At 37.2% G+C, this 24,587-nt stretch overlaps 2 protein-coding genes across 3 annotated transcripts in view; one reads left to right on the top strand and one right to left on the bottom strand.

The window, feature by feature from the left end:
• The window catches only part of LRBA (LPS responsive beige-like anchor protein), a 734,202-nt gene that overhangs the window by 260,302 nt on the left and 449,313 nt on the right, over positions 1 to 24,587 (bottom strand). For both annotated transcript variants that reach the window (XM_013059156.2, XM_004758045.3), the window contains exons 39-40: positions 21,947 to 22,093; positions 19,292 to 19,428 (exon numbers count right to left, since the gene is read on the bottom strand). In XM_013059156.2, the coding sequence (XP_012914610.2) occupies positions 19,292 to 19,428; positions 21,947 to 22,093 (284 nt within the window). The remainder of the gene's footprint in view (positions 1 to 19,291; positions 19,429 to 21,946; positions 22,094 to 24,587) is intronic.
• On the top strand, positions 13,158 to 15,885 carry MAB21L2 (mab-21 like 2). The gene has a single exon (XM_004758044.2). The coding sequence runs from the start codon at positions 14,181 to 14,183 to the stop codon at positions 15,258 to 15,260; it is 1,080 nt and encodes a 359-aa protein (XP_004758101.1). The 5' UTR covers positions 13,158 to 14,180; the 3' UTR covers positions 15,261 to 15,885.

The raw sequence follows: 24,587 nt of genomic DNA, 5'->3' as shown, positions 1-24,587 counted from the left end.
ATAATATATAACACCTATCCCAAAGGGCTGTTATGAGGACTTATGAGTTAATATAGGTAAAGCACTTAGAACAGTGCAGGCACACAGTAAATGCCTCAAACGTCCTATATTATTATAAAGGCATCTCACCTATACCTGGTTAATGAACAATTTACCCTGACAAAAGTAATCAATAGCTCTAAAAAAAAAGAGGAAATGTTCAAAAGCAGCACAACAGCAAGACAAGAAGAAAGTCAGAGAACTGTGTTAGTGATATAAATTGTGCTTAAGAAAGAGGTAAAACAGAGATCACAAAAATATGTTTAGTTTTAAATATATGGAAAGAGAAAAAGATACTTTATATTTAGAAAAAGAATCATATTCTGTATTTAAGAAAATTGAGATAACTCCCAATCACTTTACATTACTCTAACAAAAGTTTTATTGATAATAAAGAGTGTACTTCTTGTGATATAGAATTTGGAACCCCATCAATGGTTTTTTCAGCTTGCATAAGTCACAACTGATTGGACACAGTCCCTGTGGGCATGCCATTTCATCCAGACTGGATGGTTCATTAGTCATAATTACTATAACTGTACAGCAGAGACTGCAGTTTTATCTCATCATACATCTTTGATCAAGCTGCTTCAATTTCTGCTTCATCAGCATATGAAGTTACATTATTGGAGATTTTTATTTTCAATCGGTGATTAACACAGATTATGCTTTTTATCAAAACATGTATTTGGTCTTCACATTTAATAGCAAGGGCTCAGATCTGACCACCATTTGACCTCTGATATTTCAAAACCACCTAAACACCATGAATCATCAACCGAAACCCAGAATGTTACAGAGAAAATTAAACAAAGGGAAGAACTGACCTGTGTTAAAAGCACAAGATGATTGCACTTATCTAAATTGAGACTAACCATATTTGCAGCAGCTTCTCATTAAACATTAAATTGCACAACAGAACACATCATACATATTTATTGTTTTGTACTGCCACTTTCAAAAGACTCATACCACAATTAGTGTTTCTCTCAAAGTATAAGCTACATAAAGAAATTTCCCATGAAGCTTGAAGACAAAGTAATGTAGGAGACTGTACAAGAAGGTTAAAGAACAGATGGATAAGAGATTTCACTGAACACTAAAGCATAACACACTTACTTCAGAAAGGAAAATGTTGCCAAAACATGGTTCAAATGCAAAATACTGAATGAAATTGATGTGTCAAGAATTTTTTTTTTTTCTCCTAAGTTCTACTGAAAACAATAGGGGACTAAATGGCCTGTCTCACTGTTTTTGTGCCTCAGCATTTTCATGTGCAAAGTGTCCCCACTGTAGGCCGCATGAACAATCATAATCGACAGTTACATGCAGGCACTGAGGCTGCAAAAATCCCAGAGTAATTAGTGTTGTCTGAATGCAATGACATCTGTGTTCTCATGGTTTTCAAGACATGTCAGGCCAATAAGATGTATATGAAAAAATATGACAAGCATTGCAAATGCCCTTCTGAAAGGTCTTACACTTTGGGGAAAAGCTGAAGAAGTAACACATGTCATCTTTTTGTATGCAATATATTTAATACTAAAAGATCTAAAAAGATCTTTTGAGTCATTCATTTTCTTTTTATAACTATAAAGTATTTATTCAGAATACAGCAATGCAGCGTGGAAAAAAAAGCTGCTAGTTTGTCTCTTTAAAACTTTCTTAACACAAATGATTCTGTGCCGTGGAAGTGTATGGGCCCATTCCTTAAGTAGCAAAACAGAGAGCACATCTTATTAACACTGCTTGATTTCTTTACATCTTAATTCTAAAATGATATCTCTCGTTACTGGACATGAAATAATTTAAAATGTGTTGGTAAATGCTTTAGAATTATGTTTGCATTATTTCTAACAACAGAGACTACCAAACTGATTGCATTAAAAAGCCTTTGTTTTAGAATACCTAATGCTTTTGCTGAGTGGTCCCTATTGCTGAGCCCTCTCTCTAGGCTGTAGCAGTATGTTGGAGCATGCACTTGCTCCAAGAAAGACATTAGTCATCATTAACAGAAGCACTGACACCAAATCTAAGTGCCTCTCCACAATGACCAAGTGGCAATCATCTTTCTCTTAGACTGTCACTGCTGATTAGGATTTTCTTTCATGAAAATTTAATTTGTCCCCCTTTCTTCGGCTTATTTTTTTTAATTCCAAAACAAAAACAAAAACAAAACAAAACAAAACAAAAAAAACCCCACAACACTGTATTCAGGAAAGATTGCAAATATAGCAAAAGAAGTTTCACCTTTAACATAGGCTACCAATATAAAGATTACAAGATTCTCAGCCAAATCTTTTATCTAATCCAACAGAAAAACAAAGATTAAGTGAATGATTAATAAACAGGGAAAAACAATGATTCTGAAAGGAATCTAGATTTAAGAAACTCTTAAGCTTCAAAAGGTGAATAATTCAAGAGATCTGAATAAAATTTTTCTAACAATTACATAATCCCAAACCTTCTTTAAAACTAAGACTACAATATTTTAATAGTAGCCATATTTCACTGCATTTCAAATTTGTATCCTCTATATCTGAAAAAAAGAAGACAGGGTATCAACATGTCACTTCAAACTTAAGAAAATATTTAAGCATCCATACCCTCAGTGTGCATTAACCTGCTGATTAAAGGAAAAGAAAAAAGGAAATTTTCAGTGGCATTGGACGAATGAAAATGATTCATGTGGTCAAGCAGGGTACTCCGCAGCTAGATGATACTACGGACTTAAACTCTGGTTCTGTACAATATCACAGTGTTAAACAAGATATCATAGCGATAAGTTATTTAAGGAAGTTTTAAAAAACATTTACTTTCCTGTTTTATTTCAATTTGTTTAAAGTTTTCAAAAAATGTAAGCATATGATAGTTTGCGAGGATCCTGGTACAACCAAAACTCCCACTTCTACTTATAAATATTGTCTTCTCTTTATATTACTTACATTTTGTAACAAAATAGAGATTGACTTAATTTTAAAATATCTCTAAATTATTTTATATCCTTTTAGAACATGTGTATTTTTAGTCAAAACCTGTTAACACTTTTGTGTTCACAAGAACTTAAACTGTATCTTTAAACGTAAATATCCTTATGAAATGCCTTTAAAACAAAAAATCAGCCTCGTTTCTTTTTAAATTCAGAAGCAACCTAATTCATCAAACTTTAATCATTAAATGTTCTGTATCTGACTATTTTATTGTGAAAATAATATAAAACAAATTTGAAGGTCAAATACCAAATGCTTTAGGACTAATATATCACATTTATAAATGGTACAATTTTTTTTTTTCTATTTAAAACTGGTCTACAGTTAAAACATTTAAGTAGAGATTAGGAATTAAAATGGATTTTGAGAGTCAATTTGCAACTGCTGAACTTTCATAACAAAGATACCACGATTCACTTAGGATGCAGTCTAAAATGAAAGCAAGACTATACCATAATAACATAACTTACCTATCCTTGCATAATTCTCTTTACAAATGACTGGCTCATTTTTTTATTTTTTTAACTACATAAATACATTGTTAATTTCTTAAAAGCTTAAAAGTAAACTCTGATCTTCAGAGTTGCAAAGACTTATCCAAATCAAAACTTCAAAGACTTAGAAGTATAATGACTGACTCTTGCTAGATGCAGTACATGCTCAAGTAGAGAAGTTTAGCTCTATAACTTCCACCCCTCAACCTAAACCTCCAAGTCACTTGTCAGTTAAAGGTTGGGCGATTTATTGACCGCCTCTGGATGCATACTGTCAGTGCTGAAGGAAATATGAGAGAGGGTTGTCGCTACTGTTCTGGAGCTCATTGATAATGACATACCTGCCTCTGTCACCCATTACCCATACTACAAACTACTTAGACCTAACTGAAAAATCAATAGCCTACTTGCACTGGTTCCTGTGGCTGCCTCCTTTGATTGTCAGCTCCTGTCTAGGGTCAGCACTTACATGAAAGGGGCTGTGACTGCCTGATGCTTTCAGGACAACCTAACGATATGAAACTAGCCAACAGAACAGTAAATTCTGTCTCCCTGCCCTCCTCATCAATTAGGCTTTGACTAGGCTTGCCTGTAGAAACCTGACCTTTTAAGTTTAGGTGAATATGGACTAGCTGAACACACCATTGCCCTCAGCACTGAGCCAGGAAATCTACTGACAGGTTAAACAAAACAGAAGGTTGTAACTGTCATAATTTGCATTGCACTTTCACGCCAACAAGGGTGTTATCAGTAGGGGCAAGCCCTGGAACACACAACTCCAGCACCCTTAAGCCACACCACTCATAAATTTTCAAGTGAAGTGAGATAAAACATAAATTCACAAATAGCAATACATTTCTCAATGCTTAGTCTTTTAGGTTTGCACTTTGCAAACCCACGGAGTGTCCATCAACAACTCTTTCAGTGGTCACCTGCACTGCTCCTGCATTAATGAGGGACTTCCAGTGAATACAACTTAGAAGTAAATATAATTCAACTATGCCAACTGAAAAGATATTTTAGAGAGAATTCATAATAAAGCAAACAGATTGACCTGTATCTCGAAATGAGAATAATTAGATCTCAACATATTGTCTCTTCCCTGCCTCACAGCCCTCCCACCAAAAATATCCACAAGCTCAGAAAATAGTAAGTTATCACACCATTGAAGGGAGGTGTTGAAATTATTTCCCACCAGGCTTCTCTGATACAGCATCTTTTAGAGTTTGAGAGAAAACTAAGAACATCTGTAAAATAAAAGATGTTAACACTTTTATGCTTGTCAGATCTTCTGATGAAAACAAGTGAAAAGCATGAGAAAGTAGTATAAAACTTTACTTACTATTGTGACTCATGTTTTGAAAACCATTTCCCTGCTTGGATCTATCTTTTAACACAACATGAATATGGCAGTATTATAGTTCCTTATAGCAATAGAGTTTCCCTAAAGAGAAGAATGACCATTCCTTTTTTTTTTTTTTTAGTTTTTTTTTATTTTTGGAGTTAATTGTGAACTTGAACTTTCTCTAGTTTCAAGAACTCTTATAGAGTATCTAATCTTTATAAAAATATCAGAAACACTGAAAGTCCATTCACTATTTTAAGACAAAAACATACCAGCTAATCTTATGTACACCTTCAAACACATACTATTTTTCTATACATACGATACACATAGCTGTCTGTGTCTTTTTCATGTTTTTATGATTCAACTCCTATCAAGCAATAATTAGTATATTCTTAGAATTTATTCCAAGTTGTTATTTGGTTGTCCCTCACAACCATCTCCAACCTATAATTTGTCATTTTTTTCCTTAAGACTAAAATATGGATGGAATATAACCATTTGTAAGCTTATCCCTTTCTGTAATTTTTTTCATATTAAAAGCTTTCATATACCTATATTAGAATAGCACTGTAAGTCTAAATTCCTGCAGAAAGATTTCTGATTTGAAATCAACTAATAAAGACATAAAGAACAACTTAAATCATGCTATGGTATGATGTTACAGATTATTTTATCTTGAAGAGGTAGAAAAAAGTTCAAATCCACCAAATTCAAGCCAACAAGGGTGTTATCAGTAGGGGCAAGCCCTGGAACACACAAACAGTGAGTAGAGTAGAGTGTAGAGTAGAGAAAACAGTGAGTAGAGATAATGACTCGATCAAGGTCACTCAGATAGTCTGTAGTCAACCCAGGACAAAAAATCAGGGCTTTTTTTTTCTCCTAAACTAATGCTCTTTAGATGCTATCAAACTGCCTCTGTCTTATCTACCTAGGTAAGCTACATGACAGCAATGACCTTATATATTTTTAAAAATACACAGCTTTATATCATTCATTTTTAACTGATGCTATAGTTTATAGAAAGTTTTGCCTAATTTCCAGAACGGATTAGATTTGTAGAACATTTAACCAACAAGGTACCTACCATAGAACCAATAACTATTAGAAATAGAAGATCTAATTAAGTATGGTTGGAACCCCCTACTTACCTAATTTGATGATTAACTATGCATCTGGTAGCCTTTCAGGTCCTTTGTGTGTACCTATCTGATTGCAAAGTGAAAGGGCATGGATAGTGTCTGGTCCCAGCAAGCAAATCATTTGGAAACAGTCATAGCCATAGATCAAAGATTTTTCACTCTATCCAGGCTGACTTAAACCTACCAACCCAGGTTTTGTCTTCAGACAAAACCAGTCAGAAAATAAAAGAATGACTCTTTAGGATCCAAAGATAATAAGGGAAAATTCAGAAAAGAAACAGGCTGGCAGAACCTTGATATACATAGGCCAAGACAGCTGTTTTATATCCTAGCTTGATTTCACATGGTTAAAGGAAAAGTTTTCATTCCTTAGATCATCAAATATTATTTCATTTATACTATACAGATGTCTTCTATACATAGATTGGAGCCAATGAAGAATTTTTGTTGTTGTTGTTTAACTACTATAAAGAATCAGAAAGACCTCTCAGCACATCACTTTTACTCTAATTCACAATGTTTGAAGGAAGAAACAGGCTAGAGTTTTAACATTTCCATGAAAAATAATACAAATTCTATTAAAAATTTCCTGTGATGGTAGTAAAAGAATGATGCCAAATGACCTTTACTAGTCATAATGAAGATGGAGTGTGATAGAACCAATATATTTTAAAATAAACTAAAATGTTCAAAAAGACTAGTTTTCCTGAAGTATAATACCAAACTATCCATATGATATGCTTAACTGATGATTTTAAACATAGGTCCACAAAATGTCTCACATGACCTGAAAGAAATATAGAACACAATGCCAAGTCTCATATTTTGAACTAAGTACAGGGCAGAACTAGCATAATCTACATCCCTAATCTCAATCATCTGTTACAGAAATGTCTGGCACTGATCACAAAGGAAAACAGAAATGGGAATGGCGATGGCTCTGAGATCCCAAAAAATATATTCTACATGTGAGTGTATAGTATTGTTATAAAACAAAGGATATCACACCTTCTTTAAACCATAAAATTTAATGTCTTGAATAAAATGGAAATCAAAGGTTTGATTTATTTAGCATCAATTTCAATATTGACTAATCCTGATTTTCCTATCTTCTGGAATTGATATTAAAAAAACACCTAGACACAAAAAATAATCCACAAATTATATAATCATTCCTTAAATAGTTAAGACCTGGTTCTACTGAAAGTACCCTCTCATTTGTTGAAGATTATAGCGAGTTATGAAAGCCAAAATTATTTGACAGATGAAATTTAATATCTACCTCATAGTATATTAGCAAGTTCAAACTGTTAAAAAGGAAGGAAGAAAGGAGGACAGGATCTTATTTGTTCTAACTTTCAGAACTTGTTTAAATATCTATGGAAATAAAAATGTAATTACTACAACTCTAAAACGTATACATTTAAAATGAGAAAAAGCTAAATGATTTATTGGTAAGATCAAATGATATATCCCAACATACGTGAAAATACAATAAGTTCAATGAAACACCTTCTGAGAGATGCCTGCTGAATTAACTTGGATTTTCTTAAAATTTCATATCCTAGCTCAGTAATACAACAGTATGTACTTTTCAGTTAGGCTAAAAGTTGCTTACTTCCATTTTCCTGAGTACAATTTCTTTGCTCTATCATTATACATCTTGGTAAGATCAAATTATGAAGAGCTTAATAAGGTATGTTATTCAGCTTGGGGGAAAACAAGAACATATACTGTACTCTTCGATTTTCTCAACCTACGAAGTAAGAATTAGACTTGTAAAAGATGTAAAAGTATAAACAACACCACTAATCATATATTACCAGAGGTTACCAAACCAAATTCAAAAGGCCCACAACACAATGCTCAAAAGCATGTAAAAGATTTTCTTAATACAGTTCAATAGGCTTACTATGCAAAATTAAAGCTATTGCCTTTACCTGACAGAACATTATCTTAAGTTCAAACTGTACAAATGAGAACAATACCCTTGGGTTACCAATCAAAGAGATTACAAGGGTTTTTTTTGTTTTGTTTTGTTTTGTTTTAAGCTATTTTGTAAGAGGAAAAAACAAAAACAACTTGGTTCACCAGTGTGACTGACCATTTAAAACAGGTACTACAGCGAACTGTTCAAAGAAAACATTCAATTACTGATTACTCTCCAGACTGATTCCACAATAGTAATTATTGATAGTTTAGAAACAATGTCTATGATACCTCAGTTTTGGAAATCAGATAATTTCACAGAGAGCAAAAGAGAATGTGATTTTACTTTGACTTTTAATACAATGGAGATACTACAACCCTGATAATTGTTTTTAAAAGCTTTTTAAAAATAATTACTTCAATAAAATTTCATCAACTAATACACAACTTGTGTTTGGATTATTCACTTTTCTTTCTGTTTTTATTATAATATTTTTTAAATTAAGGGAATTTAGTAGTTGTTCATTTCCCCATTTATATTTTGACCAAAAATTATTTTTTCCTTAAAAAAATCAAGGATTTTTATAAATATGTTGAAAGATTAAGTACATAAGAACCCCAAAATTTAGCAACTGCACAGATGCTTCAAAATTAGATTTTAGAGGAAGAGAGTATACACATGTAAACATGAGGTCCTTTGTTTTCCAAAAAGTGTAAATCCTTCCAAGTCGGGGTTTTTTTGTTTTTTTTTTTAAGTCAATAACCTGATTATGTTTTGAATACTTCTAAAATGTTTTCCTGGAAAACAAAATTATATAATCTAAAATCTGTATACTCTTTAGTAAGGATTGTTACAATACCGTATGCCATGTCTATAAAGAATAAAATCATGAGTATCTTTTAAGTCTCAGTGATATGATAAAGTAAAAAATGCACTGAAGTTTAACTTAGTAAATATATTTCTAAGTAAAGATCAGCAAAAAATAAAACTGTTTAAGGATTCTGTATTCTCTGGAAATGTAAACAGGATTATATCTGTCAGATGTACAGAAGCTCTGACTTCAGCCATTATCTTGGTTTTGCTCCTGAGAAACACAACATGAACTACTGAATCATTTCTTTTCAAATCCATACATTCCCTGAAGCAGTTCAAGCTTCATCAGCAGTGCAGGAATGTTTTAAAATGACAGGCAAAGAGCATTAGTTCTCTTTTTTCTCTCATACTGTTTCCCTATAAATGGAAGACAGGGTTCTTTCCTCAAAGCACTTAAGCTGAGACTGTTTAAGTCAATTGCTGTAGGAAAATATGACTGAATTTTCTATGCAAGAAAGTATCACAACTGGATTGTTCATTTCTTTTCAAGGAAAAACTCCGAGAAGATCAAATATCGTATTATTAACTTAGAGTAACATATTATAAAATTAGCATCCTATTAATTGCCCGTTATTCTTCAGTTATAAATATCTTCAATGTAAGTCTTCTGCCAATACATCACCTCATTTTAGCACCTAATAGTAGCCAGTTTTGCTTCTAATTTTAAATATAAAAAGGCCCTCAGATTAAAATACACCATTATGTTCAAGATCTTATTTGTATAAATAGTTAAATCTTATTTCCAAGTTTTTGTACTCATAAGCATTTCATTGCAAGAGGAAATTCAATTAATAATTGAAAGTTATTTGCTCATGATCAATTAAAAAGAGAATGTAAAGTATAATCTGGCTATTCTTCTGGAGCTTAAATATTCACTTTTTTCAAAAACTAGCCCATTAATTTCTATAACTTTACTCGATTTTATTTTAAGGAAACCGGAAATTTTAAGGCTAAAGTTTCAACACATACATTTTAGCTTACACTAACTAAAAACAACCCCTCCTTAGTATTATCGTGCACATTTTCATAAAATGCTTCTCAAGTAATGTGAAGGTAAAGACTAGAGAAGTCTGAAGGTTATGGACTACACAAAATCCCAAACAAAAAATTCAAATCACACCCTGAATATCCTCCCTCTCTTTTTAGGAATGTCTGTAAGCTAGCCCAACATCGCAGGTCTGGGCAGAAGCATGCTGATGTTGGCACTGCCTAAACCAAACAAACAAGATGTTTAACAGTCAAATAAAATGTCCTGCAGCCTCCCTAATGAATTTGTCAAGGACCATCAGATTTCTCTCCCCCTCTTTTGCCTCATTAACTCAAGTATGATGAGACGGATTATAACAAGAGAATACAGATCAATCGGTCTGAAGACCTGAAGTGGCTTTTAGCCTCTAGAGTTTCTTTCTCTCACTTGGTCTCCTTTAATAGAATATGGTATCTCCTGCAGAAGGGGCTGCCACTTCGTTTTAATACACCATCAAGGAGCTGCTGATGGACTTCTATACTAACATACATAAAAGCAGAGGTGACAGGGGCTCTTCAATTACAGCCTCCACGGATACCGTTTCCCCCTTCAATTATTCAACCAGAGGAAGAGCGGATCCGCAAACACACAGCTGAAGCAGCTCTTAGAGCAGAGGCAGCCAGAGTGAGTTGGGGTGGGGGAGGGGGGAGGAAGGGAACGAGCAAGAGCGGGCATTATTTGCTGGAAGTGTTTAAGTTTATTGCTCGAATGATGTTTCTAATTAGTACCACGGCAATAAATTAAAGTCGCCTTTGTTTAACTGATTTATTATTTACTACAGCATCTACCTTAGACAGGGTAAATTGGTAATGAATTGTTTTTAAATCAAAACATTTGTAACGTTTTATCATCCCTCAGCCTCTGTATATAGAAGTGGAGAAACCCAGAGACAAGGGTGCCACGAAACTTGGTCGAGCCCGACAGAGCCGGAAAAAGAGGAGTGGGGTATCAGGGAGTAATGGCGCAAAGATCCGCGTGGCCTGGGCCGGCGCCTACCCAGGGACCCGGGGGTGGCGACGCCGCACTGGAGCTAGGAAAATGGACAACTGCCGTCACCCCCGGGTCTTTTTGCAAACACTCCCAGGAACGTCGCGGGCCAGGCCGGTCCAAGTGCAAGGCCTTCCCTGCTCTGGTACCCGAAATGAGTAAGAAGCGGCCACCTCCAGGGTCTGGGAGGGAAAGCTCCACACCCTCCGACCCCAGCACAAGTCTCCGCCCAGGAACTGCCCCCGGGAGAAGCTGCAGTAGATCCTCTCAGGGCTGGCCGCACAACTCTGCAGCAAAGTGTCCCTCCTGCCCAGTAATATTTCCCAGAACGCCAGTGGGACCTCCAAAGCATTAGCCGGAGTACCTACAGAGTCTGGGCTTCGCACTCGCGCGAACGCCGAAGAAGCCACGGCTCCACTCTATCCTTCCGCCGCCAAGCACTCCCGAGATGAAAGCTGCGCCCCCAGCAAGGCGGGAGCCAAACGTCGCCCCGAGTCACCGCCACTGCGGGAGAAGTTAACTAAAGCTCTGCACCCCAGTATGGTGTTTGCTTACTTCCGACTGTACTTCCCCACTCCTGGCTACCAAAGACGTATTCTTCACAAAATCCGACTTATTTTTTAAAAAGCCAACCAGTTCTTTAGAAAGGGGCTGTGGCAAAGAGAGTGAGGGGGGGCAAGGCACCAGTGGTCTGCTCCAGAGACCTAAGAAAGAACCAAGAAGTCCAAGTATCTGACATCAAGTACACGGAGAGAAATAAACTTCCCTTATGCAACTGAATTCAGATTTACCTGGTCCAGCTTTTAGAAGGGCACCTCAAGCCCTCCCAAGAGCTTTTGCAAAAGCCGCAGGCACACCGGTTTTGTAAAAGGAAGTGTTTGCCCAAATGGCTTCATAGATTTTTATTTCTTATGTCATTATCAGAGAATATAGAAAATCTAACCAAAAATAATTCCATCTACTTGATTTGTCTTAAAAAGACTCAGCATCAAGACACCTGAGGTTCAAACATAAACTCTCCATACTAAGCAAATCAAAAACACTGTTACAGTTTCTTTCATCCAAAAGTAGGGAAAGGCTACAAGGGGGTACAGCTTGAAAGTATAATACATATACTAAAAGCACATGCATGAGTTTCAGTGAAATGCCAAGGGAGGAGTGAAGCCATCTGTGTAATCAATAACAGGATAGTTATAGATTTTTACAGCAGTGAAGTCTTTTAAAAGCAACCGTCAATTATGAAAATAAAATCATTTTACAAGTGAAACTCTGTACTGCCTCAGAGTATACTCAAAATTAGGTTTATAATATCTAACGTTTTATGAAAACTTTAACTCAGGTTCACTTTTACAATTTCTTTTCATTTTTATTATTTAAAACAATTTTAGTGGCTTAGTTAATTTAAAAGTACATCCAACAATATTCTACCACATACAAATTTGCACTCTTTCTCAAGGCTTAAACATATTTTATCTCTAATAACTAGTCTTTTAAACAAAAGTAATAGCATAAAAAATCTGAATCTTAATTAAGAAGTAATTATCAAACAAGGTGCCTGCACTATTTTTACCCTGCCCCATTTTTCAACAGGATATGGAGATTACTGAAAAGAGATTTATGGTCATAAACCTTCACCCCATATCCATTCCACACACACACCCCAACTGGTGCACACATACAGCAATTGCTCTGGTTCTTGGCAGCAATGGGGGAGAAGGGGAAGAGAAGGGAGGGAGAGTTTGCCAGAGGAGAAAATCTAGAAAAATGTAGGTTCTTTCCAAGATTGCCCGTCTTCCTTCTATTTGCCTTCAAGCAAAAGTAATTTTGTCAGAGTTTGCACCTTCTGCACAATGTTGGTAGGAAGAAAAAAAAAGTGAACCTTTCTCAACCACTGCTACTCTCTCGCGTTATTCCAGCCATCTCCAGGAAGTCCCTTCTATATAGATTCTTTTTCTTCCTTGCAACAGATAAGAGGAGAGGATAAAGAAGAAGGGGGCTGTAAAATGTGTGTGAGCATTTGACTTCTACTATCTCCTCCTATTTTCTTACTTCTCTCTTTACCCCCTTTCTTTATCAAGTGCAGCGGTCGCGGCTACTGTCTGCCAAGCATGCCTGTCTTCTCTCTCGGATTGGCTAAAGCACTGACAGCTCGGATAGCGATTGTAGGAACTGAAGCTCCACCCCCCTCATGATGGCCCTGGACCATTCATAAACTAAATAACTCCAGGAAACAGCAAGGCAGAGAGGGAGAGAGAGAGAGAGAGAGAGAGAAGAAGAAGAAGAGAAGAGAAGAGAGAGAAGAGAGAAAAGAGAAGAGAGAGAGAGAGAAAGGAGGGGGAGGGAGAGAGAAAAAGAGGGAGGGAGAGGGAAAAGGAGAGGGACGTCGGAGGGGAGGAGGGAGAGACGACTCAGAAAGTGGAATCTGCACAAGCAACCTAAAGGGGGAGGAGAAGAAAAAACCCTGAATCCTTATAACTAAACCCCAGATGCAACGCAAGCAAGGACTTCGTCACACTAAAATAGATTCTGTGAGGGCCAAAATTATAAATTACGAAGCAGAAATGAATACCAAACAACTTTCAGCGGTTTGCACCTAGAGAAAGACAAGAAGAAGCCACTGCAAACAAACAAACCCAGTCCAAACAACGCCTCCAGTAGGAAAGAGGAAAACCGCTACAACAGGACCCCCTGAGAAGACACCAGACCATCACGCTGAAAGTGCGGGGCGTCTGCAAACCTCCAAGTGTGCTTCGGACTGAGCTGCACTTCACTGCTCTCTGGACCTTAATTACTTCTTTCACCTTCCATTTGGGGGAGGGTGAGGAAAAAGGCACTTACCTACGCTGAGTGAAGAAGTCCTATCAGCGTGGGAGACAAGTTTAAGAATGAAACACTGAATGTTTCGCTTTTATTTTTAAATTTACTTTGGCACTTAAAAGATCTTATTTCCAGATTTCTGGGCAATCTCAACTGCAGGCATCTAAGCCTCACCTCTTGGTAACCTGAATTTTTCTCTCACCTCCCTCTTCCCCGACCCCCTCTTCATCTCTCTTACAAGCACATCTTTATTTTACACATCAAGCAAAAAAGTCCCAGCAGGTACTTTTCCTCGTCAAAGATTACCTTTTTTACTTATTTCTGGAGAAGAAAAAAGGTTCCTAAAGAGGGGAAAGAGCGAGCTAGCCGGCTGTTTTGTCAGCCGGTCAGTCCAGGTGGAAACTAAGAGCGAAAGTGGGGCTGACGGGGAGCGCGACGCCTCTTTTGCCAGCCGCAGGGCCACCACCACTGCGTGAGCCTTGGATCCCTCAACGTATTGCGAGACGCCGGTGTATAGCCCGGACCTGTGCCCCAACATGATCGCCGCTCAGGCCAAGCTGGTTTACCAGCTCAATAAATACTACACTGAGCGCTGCCAAGCGCGCAAGGCGGCCATCGCCAAGACCATCCGAGAGGTCTGTAAGGTGGTCTCGGACGTGCTAAAGGAAGTGGAGGTACAGGAGCCTCGCTTCATCAGCTCCCTGAGCGAGATCGATGCCCGCTACGAGGGGCTGGAGGTCATCTCGCCCACGGAATTCGAGGTGGTGCTCTACCTAAACCAGATGGGCGTCTTCAACTTCGTGGACGACGGCTCCCTGCCCGGCTGCGCGGTGCTCAAACTGAGTGATGGACGCAAGCGGAGCATGTCTCTCTGGGTCGAGTTCATCACGGCGTCCGGCTACCTCTCAGCGCGCAAGATCCGCTCACGTTTCCAGACCCTGGTGGCTCAGGCGGTGGACAAGTGCAGCTATCGGGATGTGGTCAAGATGATCGCAGACACCAGCGAGGTCAAGTTGCGCATCAGGGAGCGCTATGTGGTGCAAATCACCCCTGCGTTCAAGTGTACCGGTATCTGGCCTCGCAGTGCGGCACAGTGGCCTATGCCCCATATCCCGTGGCCCGGCCCCAATCGGGTGGCGGAGGTCAAGGCCGAAGGGTTCAACTTGCTGTCGAAGGAGTGCTACTCACTGACGGGCAAGCAGAGCTCTGCGGAGAGCGATGCCTGGGTGCTACAGTTCGGGGAGGCTGAGAATCGCCTGCTGATGGGCGGCTGCCGAAACAAGTGTCTCTCGGTTCTGAAGACGCTTCGGGACCGCCACCTGGAGCTGCCAGGCCAGCCGCTCAATAACTACCACATGAAGACGCTGCTGCTGTATGAGTGCGAGAAACACCCGCGGGAAACGGACTGGGACGAGGCGTGCCTAGGCGATCGGCTCAACGGCATCCTGCTGCAGCTCATCTCCTGCCTGCAGTGCCGCCGCTGCCCTCACTACTTTCTGCCCAACCTCGACCTTTTTCAGGGCAAGCCCCATTCGGCCCTGGAGAGCGCTGCCAAGCAGACCTGGAGGTTGGCCAGGGAAATTCTCACCAATCCCAAAAGCCTGGACAAACTATAGGGTGCTGGGGACTGCTTGAAAAGCGACACAAATGGGAATGCTCTCTTACACACAACACACAGAACTCAGCTACAAACAGCAGAAACTCCGGACACAAACTTTTACATAAGCCACCTGAAAGAAACAGGAAGCAGGCACAAGACCTTCGTTAATTAACAAGCAAACAAAAAGAGAGCAAACCAGCCAACCAAACAAACAAAATCACATTCTTGCACAAAAGTGATCGTTTTTTCTTCCAAACAATGTGAATTTAAAAGGTCACACAAAAGAAGCAATCGGGCTTTGCCACCACAAAATGAAACCCAAGGTACATTTTCAAATCAATGTATAGTAGTTTCTCCTCTTTTCCTTCTCTCCCTTTCTCCTTTCTCCCCCAGCTCATCTTCTTTCTTTCCCTCTTCCTCTTCCTCTCATTTCATTTTGTTCTGGGTTGCCTGAATGTTGTCACCAAGTGAGAAAAAGTATTTAATTATATGTAAAATTTCTCTTTTAAAAAAAAGTTTTGGTGATGTTAAATGTATCTCAGTGCCAATGTCAGATTGTGCCCCTCCCTTTCTTGCACCTCTACCCTCACCCTAAGCAGTCTTGTTGAAAACAGTAATAAAAATATTACTTTACATTGTAATTGACTGTGGACTGTTCTTAAATGAAGGCAGGTGAGATTATAATTGATAATTTACAATGTAAGGATGTGAACTTCAGGAACTAAATGTAAGAGAAGCTTTCACTGGAACTCTAATTTTCAAAATTTACAAATACAGCCCTTTTTGTAGATTTAACCATACAAGTCCCCCCACTCCCAATCCTTGGAAAAGAGAAAATATTAATTTTACCCAACTATGTTTGTTCTGCAAATTTTGAGGTTTAAAGTAATAGCTTTGTTCACACTTGAAAAAAGTAGATTTTTGTGTGGAAGGAAAGATTTTGGTCTTAATGTTTAAAATAGAAAAAATTGATTTCACATTAAAAATTAAGAGATTTGCTTTCTTACATCATACTTTTAAAAAATCAACTCTGAGTCTGAAAAACAAAGGCAATATTCATGGATCTTTTCTTGATAGTTAACATGATCAGTTAATACTTTGCTTTCAATTATTTGTCCTCTTGGAACTTTAAGTAATGAAAACTTAACAATTCAATCAACCATACCAAAAAAGAATAAAATGGTTGCAACAATATTCCTTTTCCCCAGCAAATGGTCATATGAACAATCCAGATTTAGAAACTACCTCAGTTTTTTAAGGTTTAGTTATAAATGCCATAATTAAGACCACTATTTGCCAAATTCCCAGAATTATTCAGAAGGTGCTTACAGGCAATTGAAACAAAAAAGGTTTAATACCATTTTTATGACCAAAGAAAAATAACTGTTTCAATAATTTACATACAGAAAAAGTATATTACTCCTTCTGCTTTTCTAAGGTAATAATCCAATGTACTTGTTTTAACACTTCATCTAAATTAACAAAGGTTTCTTTTTAACACAAGGAAATAACAGTTAAAAATAAAATAATGAGTAAAACTGAAAGCATCCTAAAGGAGCTGGTTTGGATTGTCTTCTTTATATTGTCTTCAATATACTCCATGAGGTATGCTAATAATGGGTCACAGGTACAGAAATATGTCAGATATTACCCTTTAACATTTAACATTTATTCTTTGAATTAGTCCAGTTTTTAACTTACTGAAAAATCCATGAAGGAGAGATGGAGGCAAAAGTGTTCTAAAAAGGAATTTTAAAGAGCGAAGGTAGAAGTTTGCATGGGGGAGGGAGCATATGGAGGGATGATGGCAGGACAGTAGAGATGGATAAAAACAAGGAAAGTACTCAGGGCTCTGATGCCTAGAGTTCACTTGACAAAAGAGGCTTAAGTTCTCAGATTCCCTGGTAAAAATTTCCTAGTAAAAATAATTTTGTTTTAGAAATATAAACTTTGATCTTATCATTTCTGAAATAATCTCTACTCTTTCAACCAATACTCTATCTTTTTCTGATCTCACTTCCTATAGATGTAAAACAAACTCACTGTAATACTAAGGGGTTCAGACAAAAATACTGATTTTTTTTTTTAAATAATAAAAATGAACTATTCTCCAGGGAAAATGTTCTGATTTTCAGGAACATTTTCAAAGCAAGTAGTAGATGCTCACATTTACAAAGAAGTCATTTAAGGGTACAATGTTTAGTTTAAAAGATAAAAATGACATCTTAAAATGACCTTTTTTTCCTTATGCACACAAGTATTTACAGCATGAGACATTATCTCCCTCCAGCTACCCCAGGAAGAAGTTTTTAAGTCCTGACAAGAAGAACAAAAATTCCCCAAATTCGGCAATTTTCCCCCTATCTTATTTAACACAGGTATTACCAACAAAAAAAGAAAAACACTGCCACAACACAAGCATCCTCATTTACAAAATACCTAAAAGCACCAACATCTACACAAAATAAAAATTTCTTTCAATAATTGAAAAATTTTAAGAATATAAATTAGCAAAACGTTGATTTCCATAACACTAGGCAGAATGCAGGGGTACAAGACAAATGCTGTAATTAAGCTAAAAGAGCTTTGTACTGCACAAGCAATAGGGGAAAAATTAATTTAATGATATTGCAAAGAATAAAATCAGAGAGAAATAAAAGTTTTAAGTTCTCTCAAAAGGACTAAATAACTTTAAAGAGCCTTACTGCAAAGATTGGCAGAGATCCTAATCTTGAGAACAATCATGTTAGACACCTTTAAATTACATCACAGTTTAGATTCTAGGCCACATATGTCCAAAAGTATAATAGAACATTCTGAATTAAATTTCAACCTCTCAAACATACAAAGTACCATAAATTAGAGAGTTTAAGAAATTCTGGTTACCTTCATTTCCTAAAGAAACTAAAATACAATTTCAGATAGCAGAACCATGCAACAAAGTAGGAAATTTTTCCAGTTGATATAATTTCACAATTAAAGTTTTCTCTATATTGAATTGGCTGAATTAACAAGTTCAAAACAATCACTTCCAATGTAGCCTTCCTTTCATACGGTCTACCAAATCTTATCTTAATAAAGGCAGCAATTCCAAAACAAAACGCTAGAAACACATGTAAGACAAGAGATGATTTGTTTGTAAAGTTTTAAATAAAATTACACCATTTTCATCAATGACTGCTTTGAAATACTTCAAAATCACTAAAATTTAATAATTCACATGATTACATTACCAAAGAACTTCCTACCAATAAACTCAAAATATGTGTGTTCACACAAGCTGAAATAGTAATTTCATTTTTTAAGCCACTTCTCTTCTACAGGTTGCTTATTTTGCTCATTTTAAAAGAGACTGTTTCCTATCAGAACAAATTCTACCATTCACTTTCATGAAATACACCCAGCTTTGGCTTTATGGCTATGCCACAAATGTTTCTTAGTAAAATAAAGTTGCCAAGGTCTGAAAAGTAATCAGAAATACATTTTAAAGGGGAAATTACATTTTCATTTAAGAATAGGAAATTATGCAGTGCCTTGTAAAATCGACTGTAGGTAATGGGAAACAGAGGTATCTCACACACATAAGACATGCTTGCGTGCACAACAGAGTAGTAAGTCATGAGGACAAAGCAAGGAGAGTGATATATTGGTATTATATCCAGAAAATATAAAGGCTAAACAAAATAATTTCACTCTCAACCTCACTGAATTTTGTAGCTTAATTCACCCTGGAACCTTAGTGGCAAAATATATTTATGGACAATACTCCCTGTAGTTCCCCCCAACCCCGGAATGAGCTAATGATAAACGCAATTAAGTGAAAATTGTTTTTGAATCTAAATGAACTTCAATAATCTAACTTGCTGGTAAGGGAATCATAAGCTAAACAATATAGTAGTCTTGCATACAGACAGAAGCAGTTCAGCAAGAAATTCAAACTAAATCTGTCCGATTTTACAAATGCCAATCCTACCCAACAGCAGCCCACCATCCCATCATAGGAAAAAAATGCTTTAAAGTGAAACCCACTCCTCCTCCTCTTCTCACCTTGGGGTCGATTTTCTTGAAGTGAGAGTCCTCTTCATCCACCTCAAAATAGAGTTCGGAGGAGGTGACAGAAAGAGTGCCCTTTACTACAACAGAGGGGGCCACAAGCTGAGCCGGTGTGCTCAGGCTAACAGGACCTGCCAAAACCAAAACACAAGCCACACAATGGGATGACATTTTTCAAAAAATCTAGTAGATTCAAGCAGAAATTGTCTTTTCAAATTCTCACCTCTGGCACCAAAATATCTGCCAAATTGTCCACACTTACAAATTCTGTCTACCCCAAAGCTGCCTCTGAAAATACAAAGTTACTGGGATTCTCATACTAAGAAATTTATAGTAGGTGGTTAATGATAACAGCAAACCAGGATACAATTATTTCACAGGGAGTCTGCAAAGCTTTGGTCTAACTTCCTGGTAAGAAGGTGGCTCTGCCTAAATAAGTCCTTCCACACTGCATTTAGAAAACAAGCCTCAGGCTATGCAACAACTTGGAACAACAACCAGGAGCAAGGAAGGCTCAATGGGCTTCCAAGGCCAGAGGTTAGCTTAGTTTGGCTGAAGTATGATTTGGACAAAGATCACTAGCTTATTAGTGAAGTGAGAAATGTTACACCATATTCTCTGATAAAGATTTTGTGCCAGGTTGACACAAAACCTCTTCCATAACAACTTTACCCCATGAAAAATTGGTAAAAATACTTCTTTTCTAAGCCTGCCTTTCCACTGCTAAATATTGTTCAATGCTTCCAAATCTAATATTAGTGTAGTTCAGGGACTCTGGGAGTAAACAGCTGGAGGGTGGGTTTCCAAGTGAATGAATTTTTATTGGAATAATCAAATCTCCACAGGGCTTATCAAAGAGACAAATCAGCCTGCTACTGAAAACAATAGATTCACTACAGATAGCAGAGCATAAAGTATATTAGAGCTAAACCTAAAATAAAGGGCAAAAAGTAATAATTATATTACACACATATACATATTTAGTTAGAGAGTGAAAGAGTAAGAATTTGAAATCCCATCAACTCCTCATTGCATAAATCCTGTAGGTGAAGAAAACAACAACAGAAGATTGGCACTTATAGTTCTGAATTAATATAGTGCCTATAAACATGGTACACCTATTCAGATAATCAATGGGTGAATAAATGTTTCAAAATTCAGATGAATCGACATTTCCATCGATTGTTAGAAGGTGCTGGCCCTTAATCTCACATCAATCTTAATGTGTGCCAGTAGGACAATAGAAGGGATGCTCTGCGGAGATCAGAGCAGGTTTTGCCCTCTATTCCCAATGTACAAATACATTGTGTTTGCAGATGGGCAGCAGATAGCTGCAGAACAGCCATGATTTCCCAAAGCTCATCCCTATAAATGGATGAAATAAGCAGCTATGTGTTCTTTTGCTGTCTCCTTTGCCCTCTGTACATTAGCATGTAATCCTGAGAAGAAATAACATTTTTTCAATCACTCTCAGACATTCAATTACAGGGTAAGCAGACAGCTGCAGGAGCTAGGGCAGCCTAGGTCCTACAGAAGACCCCTGACAATTTCCACTTCATTTCTAACCCACACCACTTTATTAGTGTGGATTACTTCTTAATCCTATTGCCATTGTCAAGATTATATAATTAAACTCCCCTTTCACCTCTATTACTGTATGAATGTATTACTAGTAGCAAGAATAGACGCAAAATAAAGGAGGAGGAAATGGGTAAATAGATGTGAAGGAAAAGGATAGAGAATACCAGTGTCCACCTACTCTCAATGCCCAGCCCAAATCCCTTAACAGTGTGCTCCAGTTAATTTTATTTTTCTTTCTAGAGAGGTTTATGGTCATCCGAGAAGACACCATCATCTATTTTTGCTTTTCATTATAATTTACTGCATGGTAGCACAGAATGCAGACATATCACTAAATGAAAAATTCTTGATGTCTTTTCTCTTAAATTAAAATTATCAAAAAAGAAGGCTGCATAATTTTCACCTATGGAGACTGTAGAATCTGTCTGACTTTCCTCCTGGAGGGAGAGAGCCATAGGCATTAAAGAAAAGAAAGCCATTTAATGAATGACTAAAATTTCAGGCTAAACAACAGAATTTTTCCCATAAGGGAAGTAAAACTGAAAATCTGCAGAGTGCAAATCAAAATTCCTACACCAGGTAAAATATGTGGATCCTGTGAAAAGCCATAGCATTCCTGGAATGGATTTTTTGAGAGAGTTAAATATATATGCAGCATGTTCACTAAGACCTGTATATCAAAGCAAATAGCTCATCTGCCTCCAAGCTTTATTTACAAAAAACAATTGGCAAAATTTTACTTATAGCTCTCATTTTATAGACATTAAGTAACTCCCATGGGTGAAGGAATTTTGTTATTGCTGCTTTTAAACTTTTTTCTTTTACAGTGAAAATTACTCATAAATGAAAAAGATGAGAAAGGTAAAGAAACTGAAAAGAATGGAAAAATAAAGGGGAAACTGTGTTGAAGAATAGGGAGAAAATGTTTGGAAGAACAAAAACAATCTTTGTTTAAAGTAATTGTGGGTGTAAACTTGGTAGTCCTAGCGGTCACAGATGAAAAAGTAAGTAATTAGATGCTTATTGGCCCGGAGCTAGCCGAAATACCCGCACAACCACTGAATTTACCAGTGAGATTCTCTAAATCTTTCTCATCCACGGATGACAGAGTATCGTCGTCGCCTTCCAGGAGGATCTCGTTTTCTGAGTTCTGATTTCCTAAAGCCTGACTCTTGATGGACTGTTTTCCTTTAGCAAGGATATCTTCATCTGCAGCTGAAATGAAAAGAAAACAAAGCTGTCCATCAGCTCTGGGGAAGAGTACTTTGGCAGAAGGGCAGGGAAGTGTGGTAAGGATAGGTGGCCAAAGATGGTCAATCATTTTTACAGAGAATCATCCACGGTGGGGAAGTGACTGGGATGGTACGCATGTTCTTTCTGATAAACGTGATTCTCCAAGCCTAGTCTAATGTTACCTTGAACAAGCACCCTAATCCCATTAAATCTGACCCTTGCACCACTCACCGAACCATTTATTTACTTACAGTTAGGGCAAGAGAGAGTTCAAAGGCAGCACATTTTGGGGAAATTAGCAGAAAAAAATCAGAACCCAGTTTTGGAAACAATACCTACTTGATAATGAAAAATAAAAAGGGCTGATCATTTCTGCAAATAATGATTATACTGCCAAAACATTATGTAATGGTGAGGGAGTGGTTGTGAAGGAGAATCCAGAGGTAAGAAGGGTCAGAACTGAGAGAGATTCACAGCCAATGAAGATGTAAGTGCAATCCTGAAGCCAAGGCTGACATCAAAAAAGCTACAGCAGCTCTCAGAAGCTGCACCCTCTTCTTTACTCCAGTCTTCCCTCTTACCTTCATATTGCCTTTGCCCACATTTCACCCCACCCAGAGCCCCACTTCAGTCCTTTTATAAATATCCAGGAATAAGACACGATGGAAACTAAGTGGAGGCTCAAATGCTACCTCCTCCATGTGTTTAAACTAAAAGGCTAAGACACCCCGGGGGCTAAACATAACAGAAAGCCCAGAAGGAGAGGAATCTGGGCAAAGAGTCTTACAGGCCCAGAACGGGAGCAGCCTGCGGAGAGCAGCAGCACCAGACCCAGCCACAGCCACTGTGACAAGATAGCCAGAAAGGAGAGGAAAGAAGAAAAGGGTACACCAAATCTAGGGAATGAAGCAGTTCCGTGGAGCAGCTACAGCCAACAACTGAACCAGGAAGAGGAACAGAGGTGCAGCTGAAAGGAGAAAACACTGAAACTCAAAATTCTGACTTCAAAACCCCATATCCCTCCCCAGGGTAACTCCCACTGCTTTGAGCAGCTTTCTCCTTCAGAAATACATAAAAGCAGGTACTAAGTTTTGGATTGTGATTTTTAAAAATTCGTACTGTCATGTAAGGGAAAGTTGAGAATCTTTGCTATACTACTGACATTCCTGGGGCTTCCAGCTAGGGAAATCCAGGAGGCACAGCACCTGATCCACCCAGGCAGGAGCTATTGATATGGAAATTAGATGGCTAGCGAGGCTTTTTTGCTCCACTGCAGTTTCTGCCTAGGCATTAGAGCCCCAAAGCCAGAAAGGATAATGTTTGCAGTAACAGGACTAATATTTATCTATATAATTTTTTCTAAATAGTTACACTGCATGTATGCTACTAAACGTTTTCACAAATCAAAGCTTCTTTGATTTTAACAGGTATGATTATGGATAATAATAAAGGTAAAAGTTTATTTTTATCTTATTCACTGTGAGTTCACAAAGAATATCATTTATGTAAAATACCAATGGCACCACTTTAAAAGCAAATAGTGGCTTTATAGTAAATAAGGAAGTCATGGGATAAAGCTCTCTATATTTAGCTTGGAATACCCTCTATGGGTAAATCAAATTTTATTTTCCTTCATACCCACAAATAACGAGCATAGTATGCTGCACCCATATGAAGGTCTCAATAAATACTTTGAAAAATTTTAACGTATCTAATTAAAATGCCTTTATTTTTTTAAGCCACAAAGAAATATACCCCGAAAACCCTAATTTTTAGGAAAATAACATTAAGTTGTTATATCATTGTCTATATTTCAAGTATTTATATTTTGTTACTCTGAAATGATAAACACTGGCCTGAGCCCAAACAAGATCTTCTTCCAATTTACTATCAGTGTTAAAAATAAATTGGTCACTGAGCAATACAAGAGAAACCACCACCTTCAATACTTTCTTATAAAGCAAATCATAATAAATTAAAAATTGCCAATCAGATTTTAGTACAAAATCAATGTCACATTCTCTTTTTCTAGATGTACATTTCCTTCTTCAAAGTAGAAACAATAATAATGCTAATATTAAATAACATTTACCATGTGCTGGGAAGTGTTCAAAAGACTTCACTTACTTAATTCTCCTCTGCTAATTTCTCCCTGTCAGGTAAACAGGCTCAGAGAGGTTACATATCTTGCCCAAGGCAACACAGCTCCCTGACTCTAGCGAGAAGTAGAGTCAGGATTGAAATCCAAGCATTATGGTACCAGTATCTTAATCACTATACAAATATCAATACATATATATAATTTATGGATTAGTTCAATAATTCTTGTTTCTCACAGTACATTTTAAAAAGGTTAAGTCAAAATTATAATAAGTTAAGAATACAGAAATACTCATTTCCAAACATAAATTTGATGAGCATATGATATGACAAACATCAGAAACAACCAAATTCAATACCTTGCTCATTACTATCT

This window comes from Mustela putorius, unplaced genomic scaffold, assembly GCF_011764305.1.
Source record: "Mustela putorius furo isolate JIRA1106 unplaced genomic scaffold, ASM1176430v1.1 tig00000242_pilon_pilon_pilon, whole genome shotgun sequence".
NCBI lineage: Eukaryota > Metazoa > Chordata > Mammalia > Carnivora > Mustelidae > Mustela > Mustela putorius.
This window is presented reverse-complemented; position numbering and strand designations above follow the sequence as displayed.

What these genes read in the sequence shown, in the direction of transcription:
- MAB21L2 (XM_004758044.2), top strand. Translation starts at nt 14,181, where the DNA reads ATGATCGCCGCTCAGGCCAAGCTGGTTTACCAGCTCAATAAATACTAC.